Source organism: Ambystoma mexicanum, chromosome 1p (assembly GCF_040938575.1).
Source record: "Ambystoma mexicanum isolate Mex_15411 chromosome 1p, UKY_AmexF1_1, whole genome shotgun sequence".
In the NCBI taxonomy this organism is placed as follows: Eukaryota; Metazoa; Chordata; class Amphibia; order Caudata; family Ambystomatidae; genus Ambystoma; species Ambystoma mexicanum.
Genome location: NC_090921.1, coordinates 662,753,297 through 662,767,320, shown reverse-complemented (window position 1 = coordinate 662,767,320; position 14,024 = coordinate 662,753,297). Strand labels below are relative to the sequence as shown.

The following is a 14,024-nucleotide window of genomic DNA, read 5'->3' as shown; positions in this document are numbered from 1 at the left end:
GCACTGGACTGGTGCCGGTGATTGCGGCAATTATTTGCCAGTAGGGGCCTGAACTACAGGCAGGACAGGGCTGCCAGTGGATCAGAGCCCCTACCTGCAAACTCAGAGTGTGCCGGTCCCGTAAAAATGCCAGAGCCGGTATTACCAGCATTTTTACGGGACCGGCACACTCGTAATGAGCCCCTTAGTCTTTGCATTCTTAGATATATATAAACCTAGACTTATAATAGGAAATGGTACTGGGGCAGGTTGGCATGCTGGGGGCACAACAGCAAAGAGTCGACTGAATCCTCCTGACCTCTGTCATTGCATGGGGTAAACACTTTGTGCACTGATCCCCGCCCCCAGCCCCACTGTTCTGCGTTCCGGTGATGTTGCAGCATTCACGGACCCCCCTTTTGGAAAAAGGGACTGTAACATAGTGATGAAGCGAGGGTGGTTTATTCCAACTTTTACTTCTGACCAGAGCCTTAAACAATGGCAAAGGAATCCATTGCATTTTATTTTATATAGCGCCTTATGCCAAAGCGCTGTACATAAGAACAGAAAACAGTACAAATAATGAATCCATATTTAAAACACAAAGTATTTCAGCAATTGTAAAAAAAAATCCTCATTAACCAGACAAAAGAAGGTAGGATCGTAGAGAGACCCGAAAGCATGAATAGACAGCAATGGAAGGAAGAGCTCATTTTGACAGAGAGCAGAATACACCATCCGCTCAGAACCTTGGCTGTGTGCTGAGCATTAATATTTGTATTGTGTCTGTGAGCTGATTTTCCTTATGATACATTACTGTCGGATTTAAACCACTGCCCATTTGATATTTCAGTGTATTCAACACAAAGCTTATTTATAACTCACCAGTTTGAAAGCTCACCAGCTGCTAATTACTGATGCGTCAGGTTTCTTTTTCTGCCATTTGCTCCCTGTGCTGGTGCGGCAGCCAATCCGATTGCTCCAATCCGTGTCTTAATCTAACGATCTAAGCCTGGGTACGAAGCAAGGTGCACACTGCTCACATTCGCCCTTCTCCCTAACGTGGCTGCCCATGCCTGCCCTGAGCTCTCCTGCTGCTTTCCAAGCCCATGCCCACCACACACGAGAACCTTCCGGTACCCACTTGCCTCATCCTCATCAGAACTCATGCTTCTGTGACTTTCTCTGGCCAGGCCTGCCAAGGAAACAGAAGAGGGCCACGGCAAAGAGCCTTCCTTCCATTTCCATGGCAGCCGTCTTTGAGAACGTTTTTCCTCTCCAACAATGGTTTGCGCACTCGCCTCAGACCGTTACTTTGGAGAAATAATTGCTATCAGCACACTGGTTCACGTTTTTCCTCTCCAACAATGGTTTGCGCACTCGCCTCAGACCGTTACTTTGGAGAAATAATTGCTATCAGCACACTGGTTCACAAACCAAGAATCGTGATAGCAATAATGACTGGTTCCGCAGCTGCCCTAGCTCCTACTAACTTGGGCCCAAGCTGTACAGCCCCGGGAACCAGTGATTATTGCTATATTCGCACCCGGGGAAGGCGGAAACAGCGGGCGAGAATACACAATCCCCTCCCGCTGTCCCAGCCACCTGAGGCCCATCCCCGGGTGGTGCTTTTTTTTCTTTCCTTTTTCTTTCCGGAGAGGCAACAGGAAGCCACTCCCTGTTGCCTTCCCAGCCCCTCCACTTACCTACGGGTCCATAGTGTTGCACTCCGGTCCGGGAGCTCCTCCTGTCTGGCCACCGCCATGTAGAGGCAGCCATCTTTAATTTGTATTTTTCATAGGGATATCAGCTGCGCTAGCAGCTCAGATCTCCCGTGAAATATTTTGAAAGTAATTCGCACCCCGGATGAACCCTGGGGTGCGAATGGCTTTCCTGCCATGCCAGGAGGGCAGCATGACCTTTAACGGCCCACAGAAAGCTATATTTTAGCATTAGAATGTTGGCGGATGACTGTGAACAATGGGTCAGTAGAGAGCATTTACCACTGTTACAAAGCTTGATGTTCCTATCCCAATATTCTACCTGAATGCTCAGTCCCTGCTTTAGCCAACATTCGCACCCGGGGAAGACAGTTTATCCAAAGAGAAACTGTCTTTCCAGGGCATGAATCAGTCATCACCTCCCGGCCCGCAGCAACACATTCCAAGCTTGAATGCGATGAGGCAACAGGGAGCCTGACTCTGTTGCCTCCCCACCTCCCCAAACCCCCACCCAAAACAATCCATGCCCTTTCCTCACCCCTCCCGCCCAACTTACCTGCTGGACCGGAGCCTTGTGCTCCAACCCTGGCGCTCCTCCTGCCTCATAGCTCTCAACCATTTGTGTTGCAAAGGCAGGTGAAATCACCCGATTTTGTTTTTGGCGGGTGAGACGCTCATTGGAATGAATGGGCGTGCAGGAGTCTTGGCGGGTGAGTCAGCCCTTTACAAGGCGGGTGACACCAGCCAAAAGCGTGTGAGTTGAGAGCTATGCTGTCTCCCAGCGGCGATAGTAGAAATGGAAAAGGGACTTAGTCCCTTTTCCATATGGCATCCCAGCTGCAATAGCAGAAATGGAAAAGGGACTTAGCCCCTTTTTCATATGGCAGCGACTTTCTTTGTTCCATTTTTTCCGTCAGGAGATTGGCTGCGTAAACAAAGCCAATCTCGCGAAGGAAAACAAATGTCCTCCCCAGATAAACTCTGGGGTTCGAAATTTTCGAATGGCTTTCACCCCACTGCGGGGTGCAGACATGGCCTTTAATGGCCCACAGCCGCCGCCGAGGCCCTTGTTTCACTCAGGCCTACCTGGGCTCAGGCTTGCAGGCCATTAAAGGCCATGTCTGCCCCCCACTGAGTGGGTGAAAGCCATATTCCACTAGAACAATGGTCACTCCAAGGTTCCGGCACTTTCTCCAACTATTTTCTTTCGTTTCTAGCCTGTTTTTAACCCGTTTTTGTGATTGAGACATTTTATAATGGCATCACAGACCTGGGGGCGAGAACTGTAACAAGTGTTATAGTCCTTACCCTCGTTATGCACCCTCGGCTTTGCCTCACGCTCATAACTTGGGTGTGACTTGATAACACCTATAACAGCCCTCTTCCCAGGTCTGCAATACCTCATACTTTCTATCTACCTACCATGTGTGACGAAGGGCACTGACGCACACTCTCGTTGCACTAACCTTCCTACCGGGTACACTCTTAGTCTCAGTGAGAGATGGAATACGGAGACAAACACATGCTGCTGGTTGATGTTTGGATTGATACCCACCAATTGACCGTCCATTACCATGCAAGTCTCTACGGCCATTCACACCCAAAACCTGCTCCTCCCCTGCCCTCCCAAAACATCCCCCACCCATTGATTTCTTTGAGATAATTCTGTGCTTTTAAGGGAAGACCAATGTTATTTCTAACCAGTCTTCTGAAAGGTAATGGCTTAATTGCAGCTGTAAACCAGCTCCTGGTGTAATAAAAATATCTTAACTAAATGTGCCTTCAGCCGCTTTTTTTATCCCTTGCACTCAATTCCTGTTAAAGACAAGCACTGGCAAAGCCAACCGTTTTGGTTCGTGTATAGGCATTGGCGATAGGCACTGCCATAATATGCTGAGGTACTAACATTATTTTCCAGCTTTTACCATCCTATAGCTAAGTAAGACCATTATGGTATGTCTAGAAATAGCCCAGCCCATGACTACACAAAAGCCAAAAGGGATGGCTTTGTCATTGCTTGTTGTTGTTGTTTTTTTGCTGTATTTCGGGTCAGGCGCTTAGAAGTGGTCAAACAGTTAACCTCTACCAGGAGTCTGAATAAATCCTCCCCCTGCTCTCTCACCTGACCTGTCCGACATTATTGGGAACCCGGAAGCGAGATCGCATCAGAGTCGGAGTGCGAGTGAATACTGAGGCACAGGCTTCCCATATAGAACTCCTTGGCACACATGTGCCTGCCGCGCACTATTAGGAAAATGTTAAACTTCCACATGCAATCTTTCAGAACTGCATCCCACCCGGGGTGGACTGGGGGAAAGAGGCCCTGTAAATGTTAAAAGTGGCACCATATTGCACATTTGCAGCTAGCCCAATCCTTTTCCTATTTATTTTTTTATTGTTTTTTTATAACACAACTAACACCATACCTGAGTTCGGTTTCTAAGCGCAGATCCAGGATTCAAACCTCTGTTGCTCTCTGTGGTCTTGCTTTGAAGACCAGCGCATTGCCCCTGTGTAATCCTCCATTTGGAAATAAAATAGGCGACAACACTAAAGAGGCCAAGGGTACAGAGGCATACCGGGAAATCTCCAGAATTCCTTGTAGACCTGGCCACCCCTGGTCCAACCTGATCCTCGGCATACGTGTTGGGATGAGCAAAGGCGAGTGACAGCATTTAAACCCGTGTGTGTGTGGGGGGTGTGTGTCCTGTGAGCAGATATCACTGAAAACCACTGAGTGTTAACATATGGGCGCTTATTCACAGAGCGTTTTCCATTGGGGGTTTGCCATTATAAAATGCTTCTGTCAATTAGGCCCATAGTGTGAACATGTGGGACGATCATAAGGAACAGGGGTGAGAAGCAGAGGAAATGTAAGCACAAGGCACACCTTAGGTGAGAAGGTGAGAAATGGTAGGCAAATGCAGGAATGCCCCAATAGTGCAAGAAGGGAAAGCCACAAGCAGCCTCTTTGAAAGTGATGACAAAAGCGCCACAAAATGGAGGAGGCACCCACAATAACCCTGGCACTGTCCCCCCCTCTTGGCCTCTCCCTTTCTGGAAAAGGGGTAGGTGCCGTGCGCAGCGCGGCAAAACACAGGCAAAGCCAGCGAAACGAGAAAACGCGGCAAATCCAAAAAAAGGCCCGCGAAGGGCGGACAAAAGAAAGGGGAGGGGTCTCGCCCTTTATAATCAGGCTGGAGCTGCAGGGAAACCAGCATCCAGCCTCCGCGAAGGACACCCGCCCAGGAGTTGCAGAAGGAGCATTTCGTTTTGAAGAGGAAGGAGCTGCAGCAACGCGGGACTGAAAGAAGAAGTACTGCCAGACGAAGGATCGGTTTGAGGGGCACCGTGTTGCCTGAGGTAGAGGAGATCCGGAACAAATCTGTCACCGGCTCAACGAGCACATAGCCTCGGGACCGCTGCACCAGGGGCGAGGAGCAGAGGAGTGCCAGAAAAAGGCGGGGCGAGCGGTGTTGCCAGAAGAAGAGGAGATCCGGAACGGGCAGCGTCACCGTCTGAAGGAGAAGAAGGCGCGCAGGTGGCTAGCGGAAGGTGAGCGGTTGGGGACACCGCGCTGCAAGATCGCATAGCTCCGGGTCTGCTAGAGCAGGGGAGAGGAGCTGTGAGGCGCCAGCCGGAAGCAGGGCGAGCGGGTGAATCTCGCAGACAACGGCGGAGCCGAGGGTGGCTAGTAGCGAGCAGAACCGCGCTGGGAAGCTGCGACGGCCCCCCGTAAGGAAGCGACACCACCTGACTCCCGGTGCAAGGTAACAGACACCGGGGCACTGCAAGGACAGGAAGTGGAGCAGGTCAGCAATCGGGGCAACGTCAAAGGCAGCAGCCGGTTGCCAACAAGTTGGGCACCAGACGCCGCACACGGCAAGGAGCGGCTCGCACTGAGCCATCAACCAAAGGTACCGTTGGTCCAAATAGACATTTGCCGGTCATTTCGCCAGACAGCAAAGCAGCATCATGCTTCCCTTTGGTAGCAGGAGGCGTGAGTGGACTGAACGCTTAGCTCTGGGCAAACAGGAGAAACAAGCAACCAGTGCCTGAGCAACAGCTCGGGGCACAACACCCTGCTACAAGCATGGATCTCGAGGCGTTTGTGGCAATGGCCAAGCTGGTGGTGGCCAAACACGGCAGCAATTGGATGGAGGGTTTGGCGGCACAGCCTGATGGAGAGCAGCCATGGACAAGCGAGTGCCCGGAATCCCCTTTGATGTTTCAAAATGAAGAGGACATGCAGGACCAGGAGGGAGAGGGTCACGAGGAGGAAGAAGAAGAGCCAACTGGAAAGAGGAGGAGAGTGATGACGCAAAGAGCCCTGACGAGCAAAGAGCAGGCAGCCAAGAGCAAAAGAGCTACAGTGACCGGGGCAAGAGGAAAGGGAAGGACACAGGAGGTTGTGGCCGTACCGGCACCTGAACCTGTGGAAGCACCAAGGAGAGAGGGAACACCCAGCACGCCTGCAACCAGACCGGTGGCTGCGAGGGAAGAAGGACCCACATCCTTGGAGGCGGTAAAAGGTATGGTGATGCAATGCATGCAAACTTGGGGTAACGGGGGCAATGGTCAATTGTTGTGCGGGAACACCAATGCATTTAACCAAATGGGTAATGGGGCAACAGTCTTACAACAGAAAGGGCGGACACCGGGGCTGGGGGCGGGGGCCTGGGGGTCTATCAGCACGCAGGGAGCCTCCCAGCACAGGGTTTCCAGGGTCAGGGAGCCAAGGGCTGGGAGGATGGCCTTTGTTACCAAGTTTGAATGGGGGAGTACAGAAGCCACACCGAATCAAGGGGTCAGCGCAGGGGCTGGGGGCGATATTGGAGGCACCAATGCTTTTCAAGCCTTGCAAGTGCAGAATCCCATCCCAGTGACCAGCACAGGTTCGGTAATAGGGTGTGGCCCAGGGATGCAGTTGGGTGTAACTGCAGGGGGGCCAGCTCAGCCACTCACATGGTGGGGGCAAGGGGTAACTAATACAGGGGTGCCCCCAGGGGCTAGTCCCATTGTCGGTCAGGATGGGGTGTGGGGTACCATGACGCAATACGGGAGAACAATCCAGGGTTTGCACCTGTCAGGGTGGCAGTCAATTCTTTATCTTGGCATATACCTGTGTCAGTCAAAGAAAGGGTGTGGAGGAAGGAATTCCTAGAAATCCTGGAACTGGTGGGGACGGAGCCACTGGGAAATGGTTTAAAGGAACTGTCTGAGAAGGAAAAAGAGAAGAGGGACAAGGAAACACCCAAAACAGAGGCTACCATACATAATTGGTTAAAGGCATTCTTTGTTTATACTTCAATAATGATAGAAAAGTACCCCCAGGATGCTATTGCAATGCTGGCTTATGGCCATTACATTCAGGATATTTATTTGAAACGGGGTGGCGAAGGGTGGCTACAGTATGATTGCGCTTTTCGCTTGAAAATGCAGGTATGGCTGGCGCTATTTTGGGAAGAAATGAATGTGGGCGGGATCATGGATAAGTTGGTGCTCACAGGAGAAGGAAGTGAAAAAGCCACAGTAGAGAAACCCCAGGTGTGGAGGGGTATGGGTGGTTTCACACGCAGGGGGAGGGCGTCCTTTCGCGGGCACTCCTCCTGGAGCAACAGGCCCAGCTACCAGGGGGAGCAAGCGGATTGCTGGAGGGTTAATTCAGAGTAAGGTTGCCCCTTTGGTAAATCGTGCCGATTTAGGCACCCTCGCGGAGGCAGCGGGAAAGAACGCAGCGCCACTTCAAGCGAAAGGATGCGTTAGAGTAGTACAAAAGGAAAGGATAAGGTCAAGAAAGAATGAGTTTGAAAACAGGATGACAAAAACGGATCTGAAGCAAAATTGTAATGTTTTGATTAAAATTGGGCTGCCAACCCCAGTTAATTTACAAGCGATGACTCCATGGTTAAATATTTATCATAACAGTAATGATGCCAAATTGTTGTGGTAAGGTTTCAGGCGGGGGTTCAGGATCCCATGTTTGGAAGTAAGAAAGGGCGCAGAGGCATGTAACCTACGGTCAGCACTAGGAATGCCAGAAGTAGTGGCTCAGAAAGTGGCCAAAGAAGTAGCCCTGGGCAGGTTGGCTGGTCCCTTCAAGCAACCACCAATGCCAAACCTGGTGGTATCGCCGTTAGGGCTGGTGCCCAAAAAGGAGGAGGGGCAATATCGGCTGATCCATCACCTCTCATTTCCCGAAGGGGAGTCAGTCAATGATGGGATTAGCGAAGACATGTCCAGAGTGCAATCTACTTCTTTTGAGGATGCAGTGCAAGTGGTGAAGGCAGCTGGAAAGGGAGCTCTGAAGGGAAAGTCGGACATTGAATCAGCCTTCAGGTTACTTCCTATTCATGCAGACAGACAACATTTATTGGGGTTTAAGGTACAGAAGCTCTATTATTATGACAAGTGTTTACCGATGGGGTGCGCCATCTCCTGTGCCTATTTTGAAGCCTTTAGCTCATTTCTGGAGTTCGCAGTAAAGCAAGAATGCCCGAAAGGGGCAGTGGTCCATTACCTCGATGATTTTCTGTTTATCGGGGTGGAGGGGTCTAAAGAGTGTGAAAACCTCATGGGCACATTTGAAAGACTGATGAAGGTAATGGGGGTTCCGCTAGCCAAAGAGAAAACGGTAGGCCCAGTGACTTGTCTTACCTTTTTGGGGACAGAGATTGATTCAGTGAAAGGGGAATGCAGGCTGCCCCAGGCAAGGTGACAAAACTGAAAGGGATCATCAAGGGTCTAAGCGGCAAAAAGAAGGCAACCCTAAGGGAGCTGCAGGTCCTAGCAGGCTCCCTCAATTTTGCGGGGAAAGTCATCCCGGTGAGCAAAACATTTGCAAGGAGTGTGGAGCTGAAAACAGTTGGTCTGCAGCATGCAGGCCAACACGTCAGGCTGGGGGCAGAGGTACAGGAAGATCTGGCTATGTGGGACACGTTTATGGACGACTTTAACAGGGTTTTAATTTGGCGTAGCAAAGGCAACAGGGAGGACAGCCGCAGTTTTGTTCACAGACTCATCTGGAGCGCTGGGGTTCGGGGCAATCCTTGACAACAAGTGGTGTGGTTTGGCATGGCCCAAGGAATGGCATCAGAAAGGGATCACTAAGGACATCACTCTGTTGGAGCTCTTCCCCATTGTGGTGGCATTTAAGCTATGGGGGAACAGCTGGCGAACAGTAAAATCACGCTCTGGTCTGACAACTTAGCAGTGGTGCAAATCATTAACCTAGGTACCGCCAAAGGCGAAAGGGTGTTACGTTTACTAAGGGAGCTTCAGAGATGCATGCTCAGGAGGAATATAGAGGTTCGAGCCAGGCATATACCTGGGGTGCAGAACACGGCAGCTGATGCTCTATCTCGTTTACAGTGGGAGAAATTCTGAGAGAGCTGCCCTGGAGCAGAGAAGGCGATGTCCCCTTTCAAAACTCAGTGGTGGGACATGATTGGGGTAATCGGAGTGCTCTCATTCAGACGGCTCTGGCACCAGGCACAACAAGGAGGTATAAGGCTTGCTGGAAGCGGTACCTGAATTTCAAACAAGAGGTACTGGGGGAAAGACAGCAAGACTCGCCGGTAAGGGCCTTTGTAGGCTGGGGCTGGCGGGAGAGGAAAACCAGGTCTTGGATGGCGCACCATCTAGCAGCTATCGCCATTTCTGTAAATTGAAGGGGGAGAACGACCCAACTAAAGAACACTATATTGGCATGGCGATGAAAGGATGGGCTAGGCAAGTAAAGCCGGGAGGGGATGAAAGGAGGCCCATTGACGTGGTCAAGCTGCAGAAGTTGGTGTTATGTCTAGGGCAAATCTGCCACGGGGAGTACGAAGCGACTTTATTCAGAGCTGCTTTTATCTTAGCTTTCTTTGGGGCATTCAGGGTAAGTGAATTGGTGCCAGAGAACAAAGGAGCAAAAGGGATGAGATTTTTACAAATACAGGATGTGCACTGTTCAGAGCATCAAGTGACTTTATGGGTAAAAAGCTCAAAAACGGACCAAGATGGCAAGGGGTGCACAGTGTCTTTACGGCTCATCACAGGGAGCACGATATGCCCAGTCAGGGCGGTATCAGTTTACCTCAAGCGCAGACCTCCTTCAGTAAAGGAGGCTCCGCTATTCATCCACCAAGATGGTTCCGCGCTAAGTCGCTTCCAGTTTAAAAGAGTGATGGAGCTAGCATTAGAGGGAATTGGGGAAGCTGATGGGGTCTTTGGGACACACTCATTCCGGATTGGGGCTGCCACATCCACAGCAGCGGCTGGCATGGGGGAAGTGGCAATCAAGCAGATTGGGAGGTGGAAATCTGGCTGCTTCAAGAGATATATCAGGCCCAAAAAAATGTGAAGTTAAGTCTTTTTGTCCTTCTTTTCTCCAGCACCTGCTCGAAGAAGGAGGAGATCAGTATGGGTGGTAGGACACTGTTTTGAGTCTAGAGCAGGGGCAAGTTGGTCGAAAGAACAAGACATTTTGACGGCCGGCGAATTCAGGATAGGTTGGCACGGAGTGCCGGGAATCAAATGGGCACAGTTAAAGAAGCAGGTTCACAGATTGTTGAGCATTAAGCAAAAGCCGGACATACTCGTGATTCATTTAGGGGGTAACGATTTGACAAGTTTAGGGAGGGGGGCCCTAATGCGAGCAATGATGTGCTCATTACAGGAGCTGGCAGGAGGACTTGGGGAAACATATATTGTGTGGTCTGAGATCATCCCGAGGTCGGAATGGAGAGGTGCAGAAAACCACGCAGCAGTGGAAAAATCTAGGAGGAAGCTGAACTGCGCAATGGCAAAGTTCTGCAGGGGCAGGGGTTTTGGACAGATCAGCGCGGCTTGATCAATCTGAAATCTCCGGAGTATTTCCTCAATGAGGGAGTGCACTTGAACCCCTTGGGCATGGATCTGTTCTTTTGGAATATCTGCACAAAAATCCTGGAAATGTAGGCGGAAGGGGGGAGACACAGTGGACGGTAACCCACTTGTGGCGTGGTGGTGTTTGGCCGGACCAACACGAGACAGACTCTGGATGAGCCAGGGGAAAGCAAGAAGGGTCTTCGCTCTTCTCAGACCCAGCACCCCTTGGGAGCCTAAGTGGCAGGGCCGTCTGGGAGGAACACCTAGGGCTCAGCTTCCCCCAAGGAAACGGAACTCTCCCCGCCCAGGAACGCCTGCAGGGGAAGGACAGGCTCGGACGCCAAGGTTGGGAGAGTTTGGCCTATTCTGGACACTTGGGGAAGGAAAGGGGGGAAGCAGTTTATTTTGGATACAGAGCAGTCGCCGCATCTTATGAGTAATTTTCCACAAATGTGTGCAGTGTGATTTTGGTTTTGGTGTTATTGTGGAATAAAAAACTGCGGCCTTTTATGCCAAAAAACAAACAGGTCTCATTCTACACTTTCTGGGGGAAAGGGGAATGAGCTATGGATACATTGGATACGAATGGACGGATGCCAGGGTTATGAAAGTGACGACGAAAGTGCCACAAAATGGAGGAGGCACCCACGATAACCCTGGCAGTGACCCCCTCTTGGCCTCCCCCTCTCTGGAAAAGGGGGAGGTGCCGTGCACAGCACGGCAAAACACAGGCAAAGCCTGCGAAACGAGAAAACGCGGCAAATCCAAAAATAAGCCCACGAAGGGCAGACAAAAGAAAGGGGAGGGGTCTCGCCCTTTATAATCAGGATGGAGCTTCAGGGAAACCAGCATCCAGCCTCCGCGAAGGACACCCGCCCAGGAGTCGCAGAAGGAGCATTTCGTTTTCCCACCCACCAACCCTACGGACAGGACAAGCAGAAACACCTGGTCGTTGATGTCGCAGAACGGCAAGGCGGTGTGGCGGTGTTTGGCCGGACAAACACATGAGACAGGCTCCGGATGAGCCAGGAGAAAGCAAGAAGGGTCTTCGCTCTTCTCAGACCCTTCACCCCTTGGGAGCCTAAGCGGCAGGGGCGTCTCGGAGGAACACCTAGGGCTCAGCTTCCCCCAGAGAAACGGCACTCTCACCGCCCAGGAGCGCCTGCAGGGGCAGGACAGGCTCAGACGCCAAGGTTGGGAGAGTTGGGCCTATTCTGGACACTTGGGGAAGGAAAGGGGGGAAGCCGTTTATTTTGGACACGGAGCAGTCGCCGCACCTTATAAGTAATTTTCCACAAATGTGTGCATTGTGATTTTGGTGTTATTGTGGAATAAAAAACTGCGGCCTTTTATGCCAAAAAACAAACAGGTCTCAATGTACACTTTCTAAGGGAAAGAGGAATGAGCTATGGATACAGTGGATACGAATGGACGGTTGCCAGGGTTATCGTCATGCCACAGCTTCAGGAAAGAAAGGTTGCCCCAGGGCACTCTTGCCCATAAGTACAGGGAGTGTGTGAGAGAGAGAGAGAGAGAGAGAGAGAGAGAGAGAGAGAGAGACACCGACACACCGACCCCGAGACCCACAACGGCCCTGCAACGAACGGTGCAAGACCCACACAGAAAGAAATTGGTTTTGCTACCCAACCCGCCCTAAGGAAAGGAAATACCTGCCACCCTACATATACGACAGGAAAAGAAAGAAAAACAACGGGACGTTGTTGGAGAAGTCATGGGCTTTTGAGTGGGCGGCACGCGTCAGGGCGAGGCTTTCCTGGGCATAAACAGAGAGGCGCCAGCCAGAAAGGCCACAGCACCCACTTACACGGACCTGGGCCTCTGGACTTGAACCACCAATAATGCGGGCACAAAAGGGAATACCTCCCCAGACCTCGTAGTACCCAAAAGCAGGCCTTTGTTTTTAAAAAAAATATATATTACTGGTGTGAATAATATAGGCCTGAGGTCAAACGATTTTTTGTATAAATGCTACCTCATAGTATTCATTTCAGGTAATTACCGGTGGCCTTATGCACGATTCAGCCTAATCTAATGACTATAAGTAGTGACAGCCCATGAGGGTGGTGAGAAGACAGCTGAGACCGCGCGCCTGCGATAACGGCAACTGCATAAGAGCGGCCGCGCGTACAGGCGGAAGTAACAGCGCGTGCCGCCGCGAGCGTCAACAGTAAACAATGACAGCCCGGGAATATGGGCAGATCAAACCGACAGTCTGCGAGGGGGGCACAGGCAGCTGGGACTGCCTCGGGGTATCGGCTAGCAGCAGGGGCGGGCTCGGTCCATGGGTGCGAGCAAACATTTGCTCCCAAAGCGCAGCACTCACGTTTCTGTTGGGCCAAGCATAGGCTGGCAGCCATGTGGAAGGCCAGGAGGTGGCCCAGGAAGGACTTCATCCTTGAATGCAGGTGTGAAGGCTCGCCCGTCTCTTCTGCTGTCCTTCTCTGTTGTACTCTAGCGCCTCCTCAATGCCCTCTCTCCCTTCTTGCATGTGCTGTACAGTCCTGCTTTGGTGCCCTCCCCGAGAGTCTCAGAGAGCCGATGTTCCCTGCCCTCCTCCCGCAGCAGCTTTAATAGCCGGGAACTCTCCAGTCAGCAGCGCACGCCTCCCCGTGACTCACGCCCGAGTTCACCAATTAAATAATACGCCATTTCTCCGTATTACAAACCCTCTGCGCGGGTGATCGCTGCACGCCTGCAGCTAGCTTCTTCTCGTGTGCGTACTTCAAACAAGTGCAGACAGGAAAGACACCCCCGAGTAAACAACAACTCCCTCCTACTCGAACTCGACCCGTTCCATGGAAAACCGCACAGAGGAAACGAGACTTCCAAAAAAATACACCACAATTAACTTGGGCACCAGCAGCCGACCTGGCAGCGCTCGCGCCTAAATCCGACCAGTGTCCCTTTACAATAGGCTTCCGGTAAACCCTGCACAATTTCTCATCAGGCAATGGCCCCCTGCCACAAGCTAGCGTTTTCCTTAGCATCAACACCCCGCAGCGGGGCGCGTCCCGGGATATTCCCCACTCTTACCCATCCTTCTGACAGCTTTCCATTCACACTCCCTTCCCCACTTGGACCCCCCCCCCCCCCGCCAGCTACCCAAATGAGAGGCAGGACCAGTTGGCTGAGTGGAAGTGGTATTGCCACAGCAAACTTTATTAACAAATATAAAAGTCAGGAGTTATCTTACAGGTGTTCCTTTTTGCCGCTAACCTCAGGATTCTGCGCTGAGGAGTAGCGTCCTAACCCCCCCCTTTCAGGTCCTTGCGGATCCGTCAAGGGCCCCGTCCCTCCTTTACCATCCCTCTCTACCCCTGGCCACTTTTCTTTTCAATTTTTCTTTTCATTTTCACCGTTCATTTTCCATTCCCATTTTCGTTTTCACTTGCCATTTTCCTTTTCCTTTCCATTCATTCCCCACCTTATGAATTTGTGCCCCCTAACTTA

At 51.4% G+C, this 14,024-nt stretch overlaps 1 protein-coding gene across 1 annotated transcript in view; it reads right to left on the bottom strand.

Moving 5' to 3' along the window:
• ECM1 (extracellular matrix protein 1) overlaps positions 1–13,216 on the bottom strand; it is a 98,898-nt gene extending 85,682 nt beyond the window's left edge. The window contains exon 1 of the mRNA XM_069649731.1: positions 12,898–13,216. Coding sequence (XP_069505832.1) covers positions 12,898–12,967 — 70 coding nt within the window. The 5' untranslated portion in view covers positions 12,968–13,216. The remainder of the gene's footprint in view (positions 1–12,897) is intronic.
• Positions 13,217–14,024: the final 808 nt, after the last annotated feature.